This window comes from Lathamus discolor, chromosome 8, assembly GCF_037157495.1.
Source record: "Lathamus discolor isolate bLatDis1 chromosome 8, bLatDis1.hap1, whole genome shotgun sequence".
Lineage (NCBI taxonomy): Eukaryota > Metazoa > Chordata > Aves > Psittaciformes > Psittacidae > Lathamus > Lathamus discolor.
Window position 1 is genome coordinate 16,389,904 of NC_088891.1, and position 19,667 is coordinate 16,409,570.

Here is a 19,667-nt window from a genome sequence, read left to right on the forward strand (position 1 = left end):
TGTGATCAGGTTGGTGTGCTATGTGCTGTAGTGCATGACAGGAGAGAGGCACTTGAAATCAAATAGCAGTGTATGCTGGTAGCCCAGAAAGCAGCTGTGTGCTGTGCATCAAAAGAAATATGTTCAGCAGGTCGAGGGAAGGGATTCTTGTCTCTCGTGAGACCCCACCTGGAGTACTGTGTTAAGCTCCAATATTAATCAACACAAGAAGGACTTGGACCTGCTTAAGTTATTCCAGAGGAGGCCTCAGGGATGGTCAGAGGCTGGAGCACTTCTATCATCAAGACAAGCTGAGAGAGTTGGAGCTACTCAGCCTGGAGAAGGCTACGAGTGTAAACCTTGGAGCAGCCTTCTAATACCTAAAGGGACCTACCAAGAAATCTGGAGAGGGACTTTTTACAAGGGTGCATGTAGTGACAGGACAGAGGGCAATGGCTTTGAAGTGAAAGAGAAGAGTTTCAGAGTAGTTATTAGGAAAAAAATCTCTGAGGGTGGTGAGACACTGGCACAGGTTTCCCAAAGAAGCTGTAGCTGCCCCATCCCTGGCAGTGTTCAAGGCTGGGTTGTAGGATCTTGAGCAAAAGTGAAAGGTGTCCCTGACTATGGCAGGGGGTTGGAACTGGATGAGCTTTAAGGTCCTTTCCAACCCAAGCCATTGATGTTTCTATGAAATAGTGGGTTTAAAATAGTTCGAATATTACTACAATCCTGAATAGTCTGTTGGCAAACGTATAATATGTAGTTAAGTAATATATGTATAATACTGAGTTTTTAATCTTGTTAGGTAGGTAAACTGAGGTATCCAATTTTTCTTTTCTAATTCCAGAAAAAATTGAGTAAAGTCAATGACTGGCCTTGCTTTGCTATGAGTCAATTGCTTGGGATGTTTATAGCTGGCACTAATAAATTCTCTTTCCTGTTATAGAAAATACCATTTTTCAAATGCAGCTGAATGCTTCAGTATGAAACTGGATTTTGCTTTCTCTAGCTTTTAACTTCCAGTACAGGACCTTTTGATCTACTCAGTGGTTTCAGTCTTTCTGTGTTTAAAAATTAGTTTTATAGAAACTTAACTTTAAACACTTTAGAACGTTTGCTAGAGAAAAAAAAGTCCTCAAAGGTATTTAGACCTGATAAAATACTATAGACAGAGTTACAAAACTTAAGAATTTTTTTTCTTATCAGAAAAAAGCATGTTTTAATGTTGCATTATTTTTTTATTTGTATTGTTAGTCAGTATTTCCTGGATATACTTGCAGTGTAGAGGTTAGTATGTAGCTGACCAAAACATAATACCTAAAATCTGTCTTTACTGCCCTAGCCTTTCAAGCAGTGTAATTATGTTGCTTCCAAGTGATAAGCCAAGGCAATTTACAGATTACTGGAATGCTTGAAAACACTGACCTTTCAGGTCACTGTGAGCACTCCTATTATGCAGAGATTGCTGTGGCACTGTTGTAATGCGCTGGCCTGTCACATGCTGACTAACTTGCAGAAAGCTTTGATGCAGCTGTTTTAAAAATGCTTTTGCTGACTGATAGGCACTTAGACTACTGACTGTGAACAAAGCTGGCTCTCATTCCATGCTTTTAGCCCCCATTTTCTATAACAACACTTCTCCCCTGCTGACTACACACACAGTTCTTATCTGGGCCCAATTGTCGACTTGTCTCCATTTAAATTGTATTTCTGTTAATTTTCACTTCAAAAAATAGTTGTGCATGTGAGAGGTTTGGTTTATGCAGAGCTGCTGCAAACAATCAGCCTTGAAAAGTTGATGTGGCTTTAAAGAGTGGGTGGATTAGGGGGAGAAAAGAGTGTGTGTGACTGGGCAAAGCAGGGGAGGGAAGGGATTAAAAAACAGTGGTCCTTTATTGATGTTGACCAGTACAGTCGAAGAGTAATTTTCTGAAATGCAGCATATATGAAGTAGGAGTTTGAAGTCTAAAGCATTTTCTTGAATTGGTGCAAAGATTAGGAAGAAGCCAGTATTTCTTTTATGTGATGCTTTATGGGCATCATACTTGGTAACAATAATGCCAGTACCTTCTTCAGTGTTAAAAGCAGGACTAGAATGTGAACAAAAATGAAACTGACTTGATTTTCCTTTTTTTTCTTTTTCTATTTAGTCTCTTTAATTTTGTTGTGATCTCTTTGATTTTATCAGTAGCTGCTAGATCAGGTAGTGCCTGAGTTGCAGGGATCATGGGAAGAGGCAAAAATCAGTCCAAAAGTATAAAATGTTTAATTCCAGTAGTCTGACTAGAAGGTTACAAGGCTAAACTGGTTTTTCCTTGCCAGGGATGCTTAAAGAAAATCTGTATTCTCACTGCAAATGAGGTACTGGATGTTTGTGGGAAGTGGGCGTCTAATTCAGCTATGTCTGTACAGTAAGTGGCATAATAGACCATTACTCACGAAGGGCAAAGCTTACCAATTCACAACTTAACCTTTGACTCCAGGGAATGTATTTATATTTAATATAATCTATTGGTTACTTGTATCTTGGATTCGAAGCCGGTGTGAGTTGAGTGTGTTAGGATAAAAATACTTCATGTTTCTGTTCTGTTCTGCTGAGGCATGGGAAATGATTGAAATTGTATGTATTTATCATGTATGATATTTTCTACAATTCCAAGACTGAGCTGCTCTTGTGCAGCATGGCATCGTTATGCCTTTGTGTGGGGGGAGTGTAACTACAGGTACTCGTGTTTACTGCATTTCTGGTAACTGCAAAATATATACACCCTGTGCTTAAACTCTCTTGAAGCAATCTCTTGAATTGCTTTTGTTATTTGGCTAAATAGTATCTAGTAACAGCGGAGTGAAACACTTGAAGTTTTCTAGAAGAATGTAGAGTATTTTTCCTGCTATAGCAATGCAGTGAAGACCTCACAATGAGTGAGGAATTTATAGCAGGAAACTAACTGAACAGTGTGATTCTATAGTGAATATTTTCTTACTATTTTGGATAAAAATGTCTGTACTCTTTGCAGTGATTGGTAGGGCAAGAAAGTTTGTTGTGTACAGTCAATATTTTTGTAGTTGCGCCTTAGCTTCCATAGAGGAAAAAAGTTTTTCTGTGGCTCAGCTCAACATTGGTTAACCTACACCAATTTACATGGCACAGTGAGGCACTTGTTGATAACATTGGAGTGTCTTTTAGAGGGTTAAATGTCAAAATGAATGACTTTGGAAGACGAACCTACAAAAATTAGTTGAGAAGATGCAACTCAATCAATACATGGATACAAGAAGTATAAATGTAGATGTTGTCACTGCACTTAATTTTCTCTTAGAATTTGTGAGAACATAGCATGACTATGAAGGCACGAATATTAAATCAGTCAAGCTTTGAAAGCACTCTTACAGTAAGTTTTCTCTTGCTGCTCCAGTCTGGTTTTAATGTAAAAAGGCTGTACTACAACTGTCTTTGCTGGAAATACTGTTTTATGTCTCATTTCTTCTTTCTGACTAACTTTTACACTCTGTTTTTTATCCTCACCTATTTAGTCTTCAGGATTTTTTTCCAAAGAATACTTTGGATTGAATGGTTTCTCTGCAAACCATGGCCTTCTGATAATATTTTCCACTGAACTAACTCATCGATCGTATTTGTTGCATGTACTGAAGCTAAACTCTTTATGTTTCCTACTCTTGTAGGAAAATGTTCCAAAAAAAAAAAAAAAAGAAAAGGAAACAACCCCCCCCCCCCCAAAAAACCAAACAAACAACAAAACCAACACCCCCCCAAAAAAAAAAAACCAAAAACCCAAAACCCAAACCAACCCAAAAAGATCCCCAGAAAACTATCTAATTTTGCATTTTGCACATCTGTAGGTGATTCAGTTGCTTCTTTCTTTCCCCATTATCTGGTTCTTGTTGACATTTAACTTGATATTTTTTGGGGGCAACAGTTGAATGAACTGTAGCTGTAACCTAGAATAAACAGGTCATTGGCCAAAATTATACAGGCATTTCAGCTGTTAACCAAGAGCTTATCCAGTTACTTCTTCAGCTGGTTGGATAAAGAGCTAGAATTTCATTCATGCTTTTTCACTGCAAAAAATGTGCTGAGTAAATGAAAAAGACATCTGCCCATTAAGCACAGATGGGAAATACTTGCTAAGAGGTGGGTTTGATGGGTAGCATGTCTAGTAGTTATGTATAGAATTCTATTTTTAGTCTTTTTGTTTTCAGAGCTTTCTGAAATATTCAGTGTGCTTGTTATTTTCACCATAGCTTGGCTAGCAATAATAAAAATGATGGTTATCAAGGGAGAAAGCAACTTCTCATAAGTCTAAGCCTGTAGCCTCCCTGTTTGTTTTAGTTGTTGCATAGTTGATTATTATTTCAGAGTTGCACTGAAGCCGTGACATCCACTGCTAATTTATAGACATGTCTTCATGTAGTGATTAGTTTTGGATTCTTCACTGTATCAGTCTTACCTGTGCAAATCAGAACAACATACTGGAACATAAGTCATTCTTTGTGTGTTTCTAAAAGGTATCAAATTGACTGCTACAGAAGATAATTTTCGTGATGTGTGTTTGTATGAGCTACTTAAATTGATAGCTTCATAGGCTGAAAATGAAGGTAGCTCCTTAGGCCTGTGCAGATAGGGAGACCATCAGTAGTTTATCTGTAATGGCAGTTTTCCTGAAAATGTAGCAATGTTCTGCTGTTCAGTGTGCCAAAAGAAAGCTTCTAGTACTGGTTACAGTGCTGCTATATCTAGATTTTCCTTGTCAGATGTTCTCAGTGGGTGTCAAACTGCTGCCTGTATTCACTGGGTTTTATTGTAGCTTTAATACCTCAGTAATTTCTCTTACACATCCTTGCCTGCTCCCCAGCCTTCTGAGTTCTTTTGAGGTGTGCAAACCTACTTCCTCAGTTTTGAGGACAGGTCCATGAAGGTAACTAAAGCTTATTTAATTATGAGCATTACTTTTGGCCATGTTGGATACTTTTTCTTGGACTGATACAAAAGCCTTATGCTAAGTATTATTTTAACTTGTGCTGGAGTAGGCAAATTTTTTTGGTGCAGGAAGAGTCCCTTAAATGTGTTATGGAAAAACAGCAAAGTGCGACCACTGAAGAGCAAAAATGCTTTGCATTTCAGTCAGCTGTAACTTTTTATCAGGCTTGTTTAGGCTGACTTCCAAGTGCAAACTTCAGATACTACAATTGTGAGTGTTTCAGTGCTTATCACTTGCTTACATGAGAAGCTCAGATTTCATCTTGGAAAAAGTGTGTACCCAGTCCTTGTAACAGCAGAAAAAAATCTGTCTTGAAAATGTGGTTGTATTGTATTATAAACATAAAGAAAATGTAAGTAAATCTAAAATACTGCTTTTGAAAACTATTTCAAAGTAAGACTAATGTTTGCATATAATTATACTCATGCGATGTTGTGTACTATGTGGGTATGTGGGACTGTAGATTATTTGAAATAATGATACTAAGATGTCATGCATATAATGTTCTTCAACAGCCTTCCTTCCAGTTTGGAGGAAGAAGTTAAACCTGGCAGAAACTTTGCACCTGCCTGAAGTGTTGCGGTGCTGTTGGTCTCAGTATTGAAGTAAATTAAATATGCTCATCAATGATCTGCATTATTGATATGGCATTGTATGTGTTGTCTTTAGTCTTTTGAGAGTAAATATGGCTTGGGAGCACTGACTCTTAAGAGAAGGCTGTGGGGAGACCGTATAGCAGCCTTCCAGTATCTGAAGGGGGCCTACAGGGGTACCAGAGAAGGACTCTTCATCAGGGACTGTAGCAATAGGACAAGGGGTAATGGGTTCAAGCTTAAACAGGGGAGATTTAGATTGGTTATAAGGAAGGTCTTTACTGTGAGAGTGGTGAGGGACTGGAGCAGGTTGCCCAAAGAAGTGGTAAATGCTTCATCCCTGGCAGTGTTGAAGGCCAGGTTGGACAGAGCTTTGGGCAATGTGGTCTAGTATGAGGCATCCCTGCCCATGTCAGGGGGGTTGAAGCTAGATGATCTTCTAACCCTAACTGCTGTATGGTTCTGTGACAGTGTACTGTCAAGGAAAAATTACACTGGTATGATCATGTGTATACACAAGCTGATAGGTGGCACATGCTAATGGAATCGTAGAACTGTAGAGTGTGGTACAGAACCCAAGGAAGATAAGAAGTTTTGCTTTTGAAAGAACTCAAGTTTAGCTGTGAAATTCAATTGCAACATTTTAATGTGCACCTTCCCCTTCAGGAGTTGTCTCAGGTAGGGTGAGGGTGTGGGGTGTGGGAGCACTTCTGTTGATCGCTGCTTTTTTTTTTTTTTTTTTTTTTTTTCATTTTTTTTAATATTGGAATTATATGCAGAGGGGAAGAACACAGCTAAGTGGGATTTCTGTTGTCTTTCTTCTTGCTTCTTTTTGAACTTTCGTCACTCTTCAAGTCAGTGTCCTCTCTTCTGTCAGTTAAAGCCTTAACTTGCTTTGGAATGTGAAGCTTGAAGAGGCAAGATAAACAGATAAAGGTGTCAAAATTTACACTAAATACTGCCACTGGTTTATAACCTTTTCTTATTTTCTTAGACTACATTATGTTAAGAATGTAGAAGTTCAATGGAGCTGCTTTCTGTACCAAAAAGAGTGCTGGAGTAATAAAGGGATGAGGTTAAAGTTTTGTTAACAACTGGATATTCAGTTTGCAAACTTAAATGTCAGGTTGACTCTTGCAGATTTTTAAGTCTAAGTTCAATGGGAACAGCTTTCAAAAAGGGAAAGTTTGCACTTGTGAGCTTTGGGTTTGCAAAGAATCTGTTTTTAAATATAGTTTCAGGTAGTTAGAAGATGCAGTTCTGGTAGAAGCATCGTGCATATTTTAAAATAGACCAGATAATTTCTGCCTACATAGTTTTCTCACCTATTTGAGAATGTGGATTCTAGAATGGTGATGAATGGACATGATGCAGTTTTGGTTAAGAATATAATCCTGTGTTCTTGATATGCTTGAAACTGTGGGAAGAGAAATTAGTGTCATGTGGCTAAAGCTGCTGGTGAGGCAGTTTGTTCCACTTAAAAGGGTTTATTTTTAATTGCTGATGTAAATACAGACGTAGCTTTGTGACCCTTTTTAAGGTTAACCTTCGGCTTTTTGGGTGTGGTGCTTTTTTCCTTTGGAACTGTGCTTTTAGTTTTACTTTGTCTTTATCACCCTGAATGTTCTACTGGGGAAGCAGGTAAAGTTTAAACTGCAGAAGAAAGGCCTTCAAGCTATTAGATCTGGAAGATGTTCATTTTTGGCAATTCTTTACAAAGGTTTCTAAATTTGATAATTTTTACGTAAAAATTCAGTTCTGTTTCACCTATAGTGGTCAGATAATTTTAAGTCTGCTAAATGGCTCTTCATGAGAGGAGCGTGTTTTACCGGTTTTAAAGTGCCCTGTTGTGCTTTGTATGCATAAATGTAACATGCTGCTAAGGGAGTTCTGATGTGGTTAACAGTTCATGCGCTTCTGCATCTCTGTTAATTCCCTTTCCCTTCCACTTCCCCTGCTTTGATGTTGCAAACAGGAAAGGAAAAATCCTAACTGTATCTCTGTTGCACGGGAAAAGGCATGATGGTTATGTACATCTGGATACCTACAGAGTTTAATTTGAAGTCTGTCTAAAACTTCTTATCCAGTAATTACTCTGTCATTTTGTTCTAGTGACCGGAGCCAGTGTCTCTTCTACCCTGGCTTCAGAAGGGGAGGGAAGGAGAGTGTTGTCTCCTAGCTCAGTGAGAAATGGCCAGAGTACTTCTTCAGCCTAGGATTCATAGGAGTTCATAGTTACTTGTTGTGGGGGAAGGGATGCAGTTTACAAAAGAGAAACCCCCCAAACCCCAGGATGCACTGTTTTTAAAAAAGGCCTGCTTTTTTTTTTTTTTTTTTTTTTTTTTTTTGGCTTAAATTTAATATATGGTGATTTGCATTCAAGTTCTTTTAAGATGTCTGCAAATTGACAAAAGTTGTGAACCCCTGGTATAGAGAAAGGCAGTGGTGGGATTGTTGCCAATAGGACATCAGAGGATTGTAATCAGGGCAGCTTTTGGTGCTTGTGGTATCTCAGGCGTGCTTTACAATGGTAGTAAAAAGATGTTTCTGGCTTATTTTGGGTGGCAGGGGCATTCCTGTTGATGCTGTGCGTCCTTTTAAGGGAAGAGAAAGAAGTGTGGAAATGTCTTACTGGTTCTTCCTTGCTTGCCGATTCTTCTGGAGCTGATGTTGTTGGCCATGGGTCCTGAAGAGAAGGAAACAGATTACTTAAAGGGAAAGGTTAATAAATTAGACGGTAGAGAAACATGCATATCTTCCATAAAACATGTTTGTCAAGTTTTGCTTGGATAGCAGTGAATCTTCTTTTGCTTTCTGAAAAGAAACGTCCGTATCCTTCAGGTATCTTATAGCCAGGATTAAGCTTAAATAAAAGAAGTCCTACTCTATAACTGGATGCGGATACGCAATTGTTTGTTACACACTATAAAGCAGCTAGGGCTATGAGAGTAATTGCATGTGTGGTGTTATATGTGCTTCTACATTCATAGTCAGTGCAACCCACCAGAAATGACTTACATTTGTTAGCTGCTTTTCTTGCCTGTTCCTTTTCTACCTCAAAAAAGCCAGCACCAATGCCAGGCTGAATTTTTGATTCAGTTCAGGGCAGCTTTGCAAGTAAGAGACACTCTGCCCTGAGGATAAGAGTAGCCTCAAGCTTAGGCTTTGGGTGCTGCTTAACCCTTTGTATATTTAAGCAGCAGCCTGAAGGCTGCTGTTTCTTGAAAAAAAGCTGTTTTATGGCTTACACTCATTCTGTCAGAGTTTGCTTAGAGTTCTCTTGCTGCTATGTCTTGACTGTGCGTCACTGTTGGTCACCTGCCTAGTTGGTTCACACAACTTAGTGAAACAGCCCATCTTTTTTTCTTGGATGCCATTCACCCCTTTCCAGCACTCCTTTGAAACGGAACTTTAACAATCACTTCACTTTTTCTTATTTTAGTGGATAATTTTAATCAATTTATATTATGTAGATGCAAAACAAAAGGGTGCAGAGGACTGATGAAAATGAAACAGTTAAATGAGCTGTAGGAATATGCTCCTTGGGATTTGGGAGTTCATCTGTAGGTCTGTGAACTACTGAACGCTGTGTAATGGCTTGGTATAAAACAGGAAAGGATTCATCTCCTCTCCTCTCCTGTACTGTGTTGTTCAGAATTTAAATACTGGTAGTATTGACTAATATTTTTCTATATGTAGGTTTTGGTTTTCTTTTATTCTGCAGCTTAAAGTTAAAATATTGAGTGGTTTGAGTTAGTGCTGTATTATTCAGTTTTGTAACTGGATTCAAGGGCGGTTGTAGCATGCTAGTTGTTTTTTCTTCATCACTTAGTTAATGTGTTAGCATTAGAAAGGAAGTTTTTCAGGAAGAAAATCCTGGAGCAGTCTCATGTTGTGCATATAAATAGGGAGACTAATTATTTTGAAGTGAAATGTCAAAGCATGCTAAATTGTGCCTTCTTAAACAGATGCCTTTTTCCTTTCTTCAAGGTGTTTTGGAAAGTGTGGTAAAGTACTTCATTTCATGGTCAAGTAATAGAAAGCTAGGCATTCTTAATAGGATGGGGATTGTCTTTTTTTTGCTGAGGAAAAATGTTTTCTCCACTTCCCAGGGTAAAAAAGGTCAGAAATGTTTTCCTTGCTGGTAGCTGAATAATCCTTTCAGACACACTAACATTAATCACTTACTGTAGTGTTTGTTACCTTGTCCTCCTGTCCAAATCTGACCTCGCCTCTGACCGGGAGGGTATTGCAATGCTGCTATAATTCTCATTTCCTCAATTGTTTGCATTACTTTTTTTCCTCCTCTCAACTTACTAACACTACATTTAAAAAAAAAAAAACAACAAAGACCTTGTGTTCTGTTATACACTTTTTACACCAAACTCTCTGTTGCTATTGACTCCTTACTCCAAAGTTATTAATACCTAACCAAAGTCACTCTTCGAAAAGAGCTGTGACATCTAACATCTCCTCCTCTTTAAACACCCTCATTTTTGTATCCTTTTAACTTATTTCCTTTGAATGTGTCCAGTTGATGTGAGCTTAAGAGTTGTGAGGCGCTCTGCAGGTGTGCTAGCGGCTGTGTGACTGCTAAAATTGAATCTTCTTAACTGATAGTTACACAAATTGAGAGTGGGGAGAAATGCCACCTCTGTATGGGTGGTTGTTCAGGATAGGGAAATAAATACAAAAATTCTTACTAAAAGTGGTTGGTTGAGATCCAGAGGAAGAAATTTTGTACCTGTAAAAAGAAAAAAATAAATCTTACTACACCAAGGGACGTATTTATTCATACTGAGATTCGGGGGGGGGGGGGGGGGGGGGTTTGTAGGTATTGGGGGAAAAAGCCCTGTGGAATTGTGCAACTGCACAAGTACTTGTCATCTGCCCTGACCAGGCAAAAGGCACCATTTACTGAGTTGGAGTACCTGCATTTAAAATCTTAATGTTGGGATTTGGTAAATTAACCATAAAATGTATTGTTGTGGCTGTATAGGCTTTAAAAAACAGCAACAAAAAAAAGACAACACTTCCCCACCCCTGAACAAAGCCCACTTTCCAGTGCTCCCCCCCCCAAAAAAAAATAATTCTGAAATGAAACAACTTGCAAAATCAACCAAACAAAAAAAACCCGAAACCCTAACACACCGAACATTTTAAGGAGTCATTAACCTATGTGTGTTGTTTTCTTGTCAAGCTGGAAGATGGCAAGGCCATAACTCTGCATCTGTACTTCGCTGTCATACAAGGCTCTTAAAAGCTTATTTGGTCTGATTGATACTTAAAAGCTTTGAGTATCATCTTGGGGAAAATCAATCCTGCTCTGTCCTAGTGGGATGGTATTTGCATATCCTGGGGCTCTTGTTTGACAGAGCTTTAGCATATAATGATCTAAAAGTGATACGGTGCAGTGCTTGGTAACTAGGTTATGATTTTCTCAATTAGAAACGACGTAAGAGACATTCTGACTTAGTGAGGTGCTTGGAAGCTTTGGTTGCTGCTCTTCATGTTGGTTATTTTTTTGGTGGCCTTTTCTTACACTTGTGGGCGTTTTGGCTTTAAAAAGCAATGGTCACGTACATTAGGTTTCTTATATAAAATTAATACAGTATGATTATGCTTCATGTGGGTACTGATGCTGTGCTGCTCTTATCCACCAAGGGGAAAAAAAAAACATACTTGCAGAATTCAACTAATGTTCTTAACTAAGCAATAAACACCAAGCTGCATCTACGAGCAGGGATGGAGACTGTGGCTGCAGTTGGATGATTGGGTTTGGCTTCAGGAATGTGCTGGAAATGACCTGCATAGAATCACAGATTTAAAGTTGGGACTCCAGAGATCAGCTAGCCCAGCCCTCTGGTCAAAGCAGTTCTCATTACAGCTGTTTTATAGAATAGGTGCAGAACAGCAAGGTCAGGAGGGAGCTCTGGAGATCATCTACTCCAGCCCCATGCTCAAAGTAGGTTCAGCAACAGCAGGTTGCTTGGATTATTGTCTGGTTGAGGCTTGGACACCTCCAAGGATGGAAATTCCACAGCTTCCCTGGCCAGCCTGCCCCTGTGGTTTTAAAACAAAGCAACCAGGCAGGTAATGCATAATTGGAATTTGGCATTCCGAGTTGTCAGTTGCTGTGAAACTGATCACAGCTGTGTATGCTTAATGAACTCCACTTGTATGCTTCACTATAGCCTATTTTACTCTGGTACAAGGCTGGAGTTTGAGCTTTTACATTAACAGGGCTGGGTTACAAGCTGTGCCACTAGCAGCAGCTGTCAGTGGGGTTAAGATGAACTGATGGGGAACATATACCTGTAGAAAGGACCACATACACAAGTGTAACATTGCACAAGCATAATACGGGGGAGAAGGGTATTTTTGGGGGTGGAAACTAGTAAGAAGGCAACATGTGCTGCTTAAGCCGTTAAGCTAAAATAAGTGCTTTTCAAGTTGCACCCTGACATACAAAGAATTAAAATATTACATTTAGTTTCTTAAAGTTTTTTTTTTGTTTGTTTGTTTTTTTGGTTTTTTTTGAATCATGAAAAAAATCTGAGCTAAAGTTTATTTTTAAATAAAGAGAAGGTAAATACTTTCAATTACATATTAAAACCTAAACTCTTAAGTTTGGAATCTCTAAATCCTAATAATACTGACCTGGGACAGCGTGGTAAAGGCTTAAACCGAAGTAAAACAAAAAGCAAACTGCAAGCTACCTGTGCTTCCTTTTGGCAACTTCACTGGGAGGTGGGGTGGGCGGATGGGATGATGATGAACATGGGCACACGGAGTTTACCACTTTGCTTTTTAGCCTTTCTGTTCTGTTGTGACTTACGTTCTGTTTTGCTAGCATACTGGCCTGGAGTCGTGATCTGTGAAGTGCTGCTTGCCAGCACTTGGTTTGTGATCCTGCATGATTTCATTGCCAGCTGGAAAGCAAAATGGAAAGAAGCAAAACAGACGAGGATCCCAAATTCTAAAACACAGTTTTCCCACGCCATAGAGATCGTGACACTCCTAAGCTTTGCTTAGCTGCTGGCTGATACTGTTACCATAGTGTGAATGGTACTCTTCATCTGAAGTAACTTGACCTAAGATCATTTGAGATGTATATGTGTTTTGGTCTTAAATTCTGGTTTGTTTTGCCATCTTACTCTCAAGCATCAGCCTTCTGCTGTTCAGGGATATGATATTCACTACTGTATCATAAACACTTCTAAAAATACTCAGATTTAACTGGATCTATAATTCAACATTAAATTATTTCACTAAAATGTAATATCCCCCCAAATTTCCGCATTCTGTTCTTGATCAGGGCTTTTTTGGAAGGAAGGTCTACTGGTTTTTGTATTGAGCAGTAGCAAAACCAACAAAGAGGTCTCATGATGCCAGGAGATCAGAGAGCTGTCTGTGATATGTGAGGCTTGGACTTGAGAGAGCATTATGGAAAAGTAAGTCTTCCTAAAAAAAGAAGTTGGCTGTTCCTTTTTTTAGTTTAGAGAGAATATTGCCCAAAATCAGAGTGAGAGTGTCTGAGCAAAAATGTCTTGCACAAAAATTCTTCAGGAAAACTAGCAGAAGGGACATATATATACATGTGTGTGTGTGCGGTATTTTTTCTTGAAAATATAGTAAGTAATCTTGGGAATCTTGGAGCAGGAAGCAGTGGGAATTGTATTTAGTAAGCTAGTATTTCATAGTTTTTCATGTGGTTCTGGAAGCATAGGGAGAATTGAGGAGAATGGTGAAAGAACCTAACCATTACTGAAAATATGCATATATATAAACTTAGTCCTAGTTTTTCTTCTCAAGGTTGTTATTCATGATGTAAAGATGACTTCTGTTGTCCAAGCAGTAGGTATGTGCTATTCCAGTAGAGACTTTCTGCCTTTACATTGATCTAAGTAAGTGTTGAGAAGTCTGTATGTATTTTGTTGGTTTTCATTGGTTTTGGTGGTGGTGGCAGCTTGTTGGTTTTTTTTTTTTTTTTTTTTTGTTTTTTTTTTTTTTTAAACTTGCGTTGCATGTTGTCATCTGAAGACTTGCTTTAATAATGGTGTCGTTCTTAACACCAGCTTTTCATGAGGTAACCTGTTGAATGTAGACAAGTGTTGGAGAGGACTGGAATTCTCGACTAGAGCTTGGGGCCTGTGCAGTATGAGAAACAGAAAAAAAGGAGTGATGCACACTGCATAACTTCAAGGTGTTTAGTACATCTGTTCGAGAGAATAAGGTTAGCATTTTTGTATCCAAAATAGATGGTTGATGTTGCTTCCATGGATCTGCATTTAGACAGAAGGTGAAATTGATGACTGGTTTCTCAGTTTCAGTAATGAACGAGTTTTGGGGGGGGGGGGGTTGTTGGTATGCGGTTTTTTGTTGTTCTTGTTGTTTATTTGTTTGGTGGGGTTTTTGTTTGTTTGGTTTTTTTTTGGTTGGTTTTGTTTTGCTTTGCTTATATAATAAAGGTCTCCCAAGAAGATGCTTTAGTGGATGTTTCTGCTTCATTTAGCATTGGTGTGTAAAAGAGATAATCAAATAGCATCTAGTGCATGTTGTTTGTCTCTGCAGCAGTCCCTGAGCTGTTCTGTCCGATCTCTTAGTCTGTCTTTCCTCAAAAATACATTTAGGGTAACAGTCTTTCCTGCTTGCACAGAGGGATGATTATGTAAAAGTCAAGGATATAGGCTGCTTGCAGGGTCTAGTACAGAGATACCCTAGTTCTGAATTCAAACACCCAGTTTTTGCAGTGTGCTTATTGCTGTGTTTTTCCTGCCTTGGAGTACCCTCCTTTTTGGCTACACTTACTGTAGTAGTTGGCTTCCAGTATTTGAAATAGCTCAAATATCTCTAAGGTGCTCTGTAGAGTAAATGTGATGCATTGCATATGTTGTATAAAAACTGTGTAAGATAAAGCTCTCAGTTGCTAAAATCAATCTTACAGTAGGATTCTGTCTTCATTGTACTAATTGCAGGGGAACAGCTGTTAAAAAATTGGGGTTTTTTTTCTTGGGGGGGGTGTAAAAATTTTTTTCTGTGAGCTTGAAGGCTTTTGTTACAAGAGAGTTGGAGGGAAGCCGCTGGAATTTTAAGGTGTCTGTAGTTTAATTAGGCAATGAAAAAGGGGAGTATCTGTAGGAAGTCGTCTTGGTTGGCGTTGCAAGCAACACAGTGCTCCAGCTGAGTGCTAAAAGATGCTGTGTATGGGGGAATTGCCTCTTCATTCCCTGCTCTGGGCTGGCTGAGGAAGATTGTTTTCTTTTCTGAACTTCCTCAGGAAGCTGTTTGGTTTGGGTATTGACTTTGATTTTTTTTTTTTTTTTTTTTTAATGAATGTTAGGTACCATCCTCAAGATACCCAACAAACCTGCAGAAATTCTTGTGACTGTTGCAAATGCTAGTTTTTGCATTAAGCGCTTTTAATTCTTGTTCCCGAAAGTGCTATCAAAGTGTAATGATTTTGCATTTAAAACTTTGAGGTTCAGTAGCATCCCACTGCTGGTGTGGGCTTCCAGAGAATAATTGAGAATTAATTGTAGAAGCCAAATAGAAATACAGCAAGATAGATAAGGCATATGAATGTCTGCTGTGTCTTTCTGAAGAGACCAACACTAAATCTAAACTTAGTTTCTTCTTTTGATACAGCCTCTTACCAGTTCTGTTTTCTTTTTTTCATAACTTGAATAAGAAAGCTGTTTCTCAAAGTTGTTGTGATTTTTATCCAGACAAATGGGAATGTTTTTAGACATTGGTATTTTATTGGAAATAAGGAGAGCGCAAAAGCTGCAACATGAGGCTTCACACTTGGGAGCAAAGGAAGTGTTCTTTATGTAGTTAAGTTTGTAATCTGGTGGTTCAGGTTTTTGTAGTTTGCTTGTTGTGATTGAAAGGTTAGAGCAGGGACTTGGATCTGTCACAGATAGATAGCTTTCCTCTCTATTGTGTTTTGTGGAGAATAGAAACAATATGCTCCCTGAGGTAGCAGAAGTAGTTGCTTCATTTTATTGTCTGCAGTACAGCTGTCAATGCTGATCTGCAAAATCAGGTTTGTAAAGATTACGAAAAGTACTTTATCACTTTCTATGGTACATTACTCTTGCATTGGCCAGAGGAAGACCTGAAAATCTGCGTGTTCTAAGTTAGATACCTAAATATGATTTTCTCTGAGAATGTATTAATGTCACTGTCCTTAGTGAGAAAACAGAACCAAGAAACAGTCTGCAAACACATCCATTTGCCATATACAGAGCTGGGAATGCTACAAAGTATATGTATAATGGTGTTTAACATGAGCTTAAGAAAACTCTTGAAGCAGAAGCATAAAATATTTTTTTTCCAACACTGAAGTCACGATGCCATTATTCTCTTTCTGTTATCTTTATATGTGCAAGAACCATACATAATAGTATCTGGAGTTTGTAAAATTCCAAATGCTGTCAGTTCTTCACTTCCATTTCAAAGGTACTTAATGGTCTCTGTTCAGTTACTCTAACCCTGAACTCTAGCATCTTAGTATTCTCACACATTCCTAGTTTCTGAGGTATTAGGCTGTATGTATTTCTCAGTTCCTGCTGAGTCATCTTGATTTCCCCTAAATCAGTGGTGAGTGACCTTATTTGGGATCGCAATCTTGGCACCAGCAATCAGCGGGGCTCTGGCACTAACACTGCAGACGTACTCTGTCCATACCCCTTAATTACAAGCAGTGTCTGCACTTCCAGAGACTTTGGAATTAAGTCCTCACAAGATTCCTGAAATTCAAAGGTTGCATGAAAAGCAGAGCACTTCGTGAGCATGGTCTAAGAGCAGCACCACAGCAGGGACCTCGGCTGATGGTAGTGCAAACTAGCTCCTCTGCCTCAGTTGTTAATACTTAGTAGGGTCAATACCTTCACATGTCTTCATCAAACTTTCAGTCTTGTGAGTGATGCAGTTCTTTACAGATGAGAATCTAATGTAAGCAGTTTGTGTCAAAGCCAACAACTTACCTCAGGCTGCCTTTGAACTGTTTTCACTGTTTTTGATTGGTGTTTGGGCATGCGGAAAGAATGAAAATAACATACCACTTGGTTGTCTGTTTAGCTAATGGATATTTGAAATGTCCAAGTCTTGTGAATTTGGAATGAATGTATTAGTAAAAATCTAGGGGAGGTAATAGCAATAGATGAGTGGAGGAGATAGTATGAACAAGAAAATGGAGAAGAACAAGCAAAGAAAATGGAAAGACTTGAGTTTCTGCAGAAAGGGAAAAGCCATTAAAAGTGGCAGGCAGGGTCAGTCAATTGAGGAGTGAACACCCTGGTCAGTTTTAGGGAGAGATTATGTGAGTGGTTTTGGGGCATTTGTCTTGGTGTTTTGTGAGGTAGTAAGTCTTCTCACAGTTCTTAAAGGCATGTTATGTAGATAACTTCCTTTTTCTTAGTCATTGGTTAGCTGTTTTTGTTATCTTATCCTACTCCAACTCTGAGATCACAAGCTCTCTCAGATCGAGTGGGAGGAGTGCTTACCTGGTTAAACTGTGTTTTATCAGGCTTTGCCATACCCAGGACCAGTTGGTGTGTTTGCACCATGCCTTGTGTACCGAGTCAACAGTGAGGCACAAGAACTTGGAACCACTGAAATCTGGTACTTGGTTAGCCAAGTAGCTCAAAACTGTGCTGTGCAAAAGCGCCTTTGACTGCTGATGGAGTATTGTACCTGGGTGGCATTGCCAGGACAAATGCAGTAAGTGAGCCAGTTGGGTTAACTTGTTTATAATATCAAATAGAAATGAGACAACGTATTTCAATAAAAATGTGAACTGCAATTTTTGCAGTCTTTTAGATTGGTGTTTTTTTTTTTTTTTTAATAGGAGCTACTTAGAGTTCTTTCTTTCAGAAGTTCACTTGCAGAGATAATTCTTTACTTGTTGACGAGATGTTCAGCCTGAGAAGTTCTTGCCAAAAATAAGACAGAATGAGAGCATCAGAAATAGGGAAGAAAATCAGTATTCATTAACTGTTTTTAGCAAGCTAAACATTTGTTTGTTTCAGAGATGGCTCTGTGTAAATCATTACTGTTTTAATATATATCTGGTCTACTTCTAAAAAGCTGGAGAGAAATAATCTAATTCTGGGGTGGAGTTGAATCAATTTGTAATAAAAAGGAGTCACATTTGGTATTGAATGGGGGGGAATAAAAGCTGCTTGAATGAAGTATAACCCAATTAAGTTGCATCAACACTTCCAGCAGAAGCGAATCCTGAAAAAGAAATTAGCAGTAATGTAGCACATTGGGGTCACAAGAAGAACTCGCTGTTTAAACCTGGTTGCAAATTCTGATGTTACAAAATTGGATCAAGATTTCGGAGCTATTGATTGTGAGAGTAACACTCCAGCTGCTGTTCCCTATTACAGTACAGGACTGGATTAAAAGTTAGGAGTACTTTTTGTTGTAGTGGCTGAGTTACAGTAACTGAAACAAGGGTAGACTTAAAAGAAACAAAACACTCTCACATTGTTTCTGTTGAGATCGGGATGTTTGTGTTCTGATTCTGTTCATTAGTGGATTGCTTGCTTATGAGAGGGGAGAGTAAGCAAAACACTGGGAACTCCCTCTGGAAAGGTAGAAAATGTACAGTACTAGAGTGGGAGACTTCGTGCTGTTTGCTTTGTATTTTCTGCTGCCTTTCTGACCGTTTTCAAGCCTTTGGCTCTGCTAGTTTTCCTTCCTCAAGCCATCTTGTCCTTTCCAATGTTTGCTTGTGGTGGCACATTAAGTAGTGCAAATGTCTGCTCTTTGAAGCAGAAATGTAGGTATGTAAATATTGTCATAATGTTACTGTTTAGTTTAGTTCCCTTCAAGAGGACCATGTTTATTTCTGCAGTGCTATTGTGCACCAAAGAAATTAGCCTGTTCTAAAGTGTGGAGTCTGTTAAATGTGACCTGTGTGCATAATACAGTGGCACAGGTACTGCAAACTATAGCTGGGTGTCCATGAATTAGTGGTATTCTTTGTACAGCTAGAACACGCAAAACGAGTATGTTCACAAAAGTATGAAGTATGTAAGTTAGAATATAAATACAGCTGATCACAGTGGAAAACAGAAAGTGGGCTTTGGACCAACTTAATTCACTTACTGAGCAAGCAAGAGAGCCTACATCACAAATTGTTCTTGTAGTCCTTCCCTTTAAGCTTCTTTATAACTTCAAGTTCTGAAATACATAATGGTTAGAAATCTATTTTGCTTATTATTACCCTTGCCCCACTTCCCTGGGAGCACGGGAAGTTCAGATGTGACATACAAAGACAGGAAATGTGTAACGAGTGAGCTAGCCCTACTTCTCTGTAGCTATTCAACATGAATATTAATGCTACTTTTGAGTGTAAATTTCTGTGGTATTATACAGTCTTCTAGTATAGCGATTAACAGTGAGTCTAATCTTTGGGCTCTTTTCTCTCCTTAGAGCACAACAATGGAAGAAACAGCTATATGGGAACAACACACAGTGACTCTTCACAGGGTAAGTTCATACAATTGGTTGTGTTTGCCTAACGCAGGATACTGGTAGCTTTTGAAAACAATAGGAAAAAGCCAGGTGTCAGGAAGTAAAAGAAAAGGAAACTGTCATATTTGTTTAAATTTAGAAGTGTTGTAAAAGCTCCACGTGATAGTACTCTATTTCTTTGTTGGATTTCAGAGCTAAGTCTGCCAGCAAATAACTATGCCAGAAACAAAGCTTTAGATTACTTCTGTATGTAAGTGAAAGTAGTTAGAAATCTAAGTGTTCATTAATGATTGTGCTGTAATTTATACTTAAATGTTGTAAAACTTCATTTGCAGGGACATAAAACAATGTAGCTAAGTATAAATAAATGTGTTAAAAATTGCCTTATTTTCTTGCCCCTTTCTTAAAGTGACTGAAAATAGCGTGTTTGGGTGGCCAGAATGTGCACCTTTGACAAAGGAATGTGTACGGGGAGTCAGTGGGTAGGAAGACAGCTTTTACATTTCGGTTGACTCTTCCCTTACTTGAGTTACTCTTATCAAATTGATTTCTGATGTAGCTATTGTGAGGCTGTACAGGAGACACAGTAAGGAGTGAGTTGCTT

The 19,667-nt window shown here is 38.7% G+C and overlaps 1 protein-coding gene across 6 annotated transcripts in view; it reads left to right on the forward strand.

The window, feature by feature from the left end:
* Positions 1-19,667, forward strand: part of TJP1 (tight junction protein 1) — a 74,141-nt gene that overhangs the window by 11,340 nt on the left and 43,134 nt on the right. For 5 of the 6 annotated variants that reach the window (XM_065689090.1, XM_065689092.1, XM_065689094.1 and 2 more), the window contains exon 2: positions 19,022-19,078. In XM_065689090.1, coding sequence (XP_065545162.1) covers positions 19,022-19,078 — 57 coding nt within the window. Of the gene's footprint in view, positions 1-17,280; positions 17,300-19,021; positions 19,079-19,667 lie in introns of those variants that run through there. The other variant, XM_065689091.1, reaches the window with a different exon arrangement.